Source organism: Astatotilapia calliptera, chromosome 12 (genome assembly GCF_900246225.1).
Source record: "Astatotilapia calliptera chromosome 12, fAstCal1.2, whole genome shotgun sequence".
Classification (NCBI taxonomy): domain Eukaryota; kingdom Metazoa; phylum Chordata; class Actinopteri; order Cichliformes; family Cichlidae; genus Astatotilapia; species Astatotilapia calliptera.
The window spans coordinates 8,224,790-8,228,358 of record NC_039313.1 but is presented as its reverse complement, the minus strand read 5'-3'; the positions used below and the strand labels follow the sequence as shown (position 1 = coordinate 8,228,358).

Sequence of the window (3,569 nt, the reverse complement as noted above, 5' to 3'; positions counted from 1 at the left end):
TTAGTTTTTACAGAATAAAATGTGAAGCCTCAGTGTGTAGCTGTCCATACCTCAACGTTACAAAAGCACAACCACTGTCCACACCCCAACCACACCTCACCTCACAGTAAATGATCATTTCCATTTCAAGCATTTCCAAATAATCATTTCCCATACTGCCACTATAAATATACACAGTATACTGCCATCACTACAATATACATGTTTTACACACTCCTTTTGTTGCTGACATTTACAGGCTGTGTGCAAAATGCCACACTCTTCAAATTCATGCCAGCTATTATTTTTACGTCCAGTAGGTGTCCTGCTAGAGCAAATGAAGCTTCATGAAGCTTCGCGTTGGGGTGAACCAATTGGATGAAAAGCTTCAGTGCTTCATCTGCCCATCACTAGTTTGACCCCCTATCTCCATCCTTTGGGCATGATACTAACCCCAAGTTGCTCTCCAATGCATTTGAGTGTGAATGCTAGAAGCACTTGCACAGCAAAACAAGTGCTTGTGAGAATAAGGCAAGTTGTGTAAAGTGCTGTTCTCAGAGTAGAAAAGCACAATATAAGAACAAGTCCTGAAAAAGGGGGGGGGGGGGGGGGGAAATAAAAGTGTGCAAATGTGTTTCTTATGTCATTTTATTACAAATTATCATTCAATCATTTATTGGAGACAACCATTATATAGCATTAAAAGTCATTGTTTAATAAAAAGCAGTTAAAGTTTAAGCTTTGATCCCATAAATATGCACTGAGGTTTTCATGTTCTGTTAGTGGATTAAAAGATCATTCATCTCTGGCTGCGCAGCAGGACTATGAGTACAAGGAGGAAGATCAGTCTTCATCTGCATCATCAAAGGCAACGCCAGTCGCTTGCTGCTTTCTGCAAACACACATGGACAGTAGCTTTATTTCACTCACATCAGTAGCATCACTGCTCTATTGAAGTCCTGTAAGAGACACCATACTTTTTAACCCCAGGGTTGATGAGCGAGGACCCCGGAAGTCTTCTCTTCATGGTCATTGCTGGAGCGCTGCTCTGCTGCTGCCAGGGCTCAAACTCTAAAGGAGAACAGTTTTGCATTAATGAAAACGTTTAATTGCCCAATTACCTTTTTAAGCATGACATTTACATGTCTCCTTTTACTGAAAAAGATGGAATACTTCAATGTACATATAAGCACCGGATATAAGATCATTATTGTATTCAGTACTTACCTCAAAATTACCCAACACTAAGAAAATCCCATTTTAAAATCACTTAAAACAGTTTTAATATATTTAGAAGAGATTGCATTACAGCTGAAAATAAATGCAAATTTATTATGATGTTAAAAGAAAATTTGAGCCTCTTTCAAGATTAAAGTTTATTGTGACTGGTAGTCCACACTTGCAGAACCACATCTATGTGTTGGGGTTCTGTACCAGTGGGCCAGTTTCACAAAACATGCAGAACAACTACTCCAGTCAAGGCATAATGGCGAATAAATATTTGTAGTACAGTCAAACTGAGTGTTTGAAACTGTTTACAGATGTCCACGGCAACCATCGTTTATGTGGTTTTGTTTTATTTTTTTCCCCTTACTTCTTCCTCATCATATGAGTTTTCCTTTGGGATGAATAAAGCTTTTCTTATTCATGATGGAGAACAAGGGAAACTTCCAATATGATCCACTATTAACAGGTACACCTGTAGCCCCAAAATCTTACTTTCCTTCTGGTAATTTCCATTGTCTTTACAAAAGATATACCCATTTGACATTTCCCAGGTATTTTGGTTGCAGCAAAAAATTATTATGGATTTCGCAACAGATCACAACTTGATCTGTTGTACAGCCTCTTGTAATTTAATTTTACACATGAAAATGAAGAGCAGCATCTCCTGATCCAAGGCAACTTCAGCTACCATAACCATACTGGATTACACATACGGGAAGCTTCTGTTGTGGTTTAATCATGTTTCTAACCTGCAGAGTGTCCTGCTTTACATTCCTGACTGAAAGCATGCATCAATGGAATCATTTATGAGCAAACATCCATTAGGTTGTATAGAAAAGTTGGCCACAGCCAGTGTGACATCACATTTAGATTTTGAATCCTTGGTATTGGAGATGGCCAATGGTTATTTGAAGCCAAGAGCCATTTCACAAATGTATACCTGTGGGCCGTCTTTGGTTTTTCACTGGACTGGCTGAGGGGGGTCCACTTGAGGGGCCACCTGTGAGGGGACATGTTACAGTCAGTACTGATCTAAAAGGAAGTTAGTTTTAATTCTGCATAAAATGAGTCACAACTACAAAGTGAATTCACTGTCAAGCTGTGTGAGGCTGTCAGCCATCGTGAACAGCAGCTCCCTCAACTTGTCTGTGGCCTGTGGACCTTCCAGTCTGGACAGAGTTACACTCAGGTCTCCTGGACTGGATCCCAAACGCAGCTCTGCACCAACCTCATGCACGGAAACAGACACATCTCCACTATTGCAGGATGCCCTGAGGAAAATAGAGATATATTCAGCCTCACTTACCTGACCACAGCTTTTTATAGTTCCATGCAAGAAGTGATGCATGCAGGAGTTGAGTGTGGTCTCACCTGAGTTTTAAGACATAATCCTCTGTAGATTTTAAGGCAAACCGCTGCCCCTGAACACACAGGGAAGACAGAAATTATGACAGTATACTGAGTGAATGAGAAGAAACCCAGAATACTTACAAGGTGCTTCAGACTGTCCTTAGTGTACTCCACACTCCAGACATTTGCAGCATCTGTCAGACTACAGCACACGATGTTTTAGTGCGCATGTGTGCCTAAACTAATGCGCTCACCGTCAGACTTTCACTGTCAGTTAAAACTAAATTTTATACCACCGGGGGAAAGGCCGTAACATCAACAAACTACTAATACTTCCATTTCCTAGCTTATGTCCAAGTACAAACGTATTTTTCCGAATAAAAAAGATTTAATTTCAAATGAACTCCGGCTAATAACAACATCTGACTCACCAGACACTAAGCATTCCGTCTTTCCTGCGAGTGTAACAAAGGAATTTAGATTGGCTTGTTTTATCCAACACGGTACAATAGGAATTTACACTAACATCCATGTCTCCACTGTGGTTCACAGAAGAACAAAAGAAAAACAAGCGTATGCCTCTTGCACTCTTGCAAGAGTACACCGTTTCATAGCATGAGTGCCAGACACCTTTGACAAGCGCCATCTTCTGGCTTGGAATGGTTACTTCACTGGCTTGCAGACTACGGGGACCTCTCCCTCTCGATGTAATCGGCATACCAATTGTTGAATGGAGGAGTAAAGATCTATACTTCTGTTCCTGAATCCAGAGCACACACTCAATAGCGGTTTTAGATACGGGCGACACGGGCGGTTGCCCGGGGCGTAGGGTTGCCAACCGTCCCTTAAAATACGGAATCGTCCCGTATTTAGAAACAAAAGTACACGTCCCGTATTGAGCTAATAAGGGACGCACTTTGTCCCGTAATACAGTGAGAATCAAAAGTAGTCTATAAATGTTTATGGAATTAACGCTTTGTTTGAAAACATAATTCCCAGCCCCTCTCCTGCTT

At 41.0% G+C, this 3,569-nt stretch overlaps 1 protein-coding gene across 1 annotated transcript; it reads right to left on the bottom strand.

Moving 5' to 3' along the window:
- Window positions 1-609: 609 nt before the first annotated feature.
- paxx (PAXX non-homologous end joining factor) lies at window positions 610-3,289 on the bottom strand. Its single transcript, XM_026187689.1, has 7 exons — window positions 2,988-3,289; window positions 2,698-2,758; window positions 2,578-2,627; window positions 2,299-2,477; window positions 2,147-2,206; window positions 957-1,050; window positions 610-871 (listed from the first exon to the last, which is right to left on the bottom strand). Exons 1-7 carry the CDS (start codon window positions 3,272-3,274, stop codon window positions 823-825), a joined length of 780 nt encoding a protein of 259 aa, XP_026043474.1. The 5' UTR covers window positions 3,275-3,289; the 3' UTR covers window positions 610-822.
- Window positions 3,290-3,569: the final 280 nt, after the last annotated feature.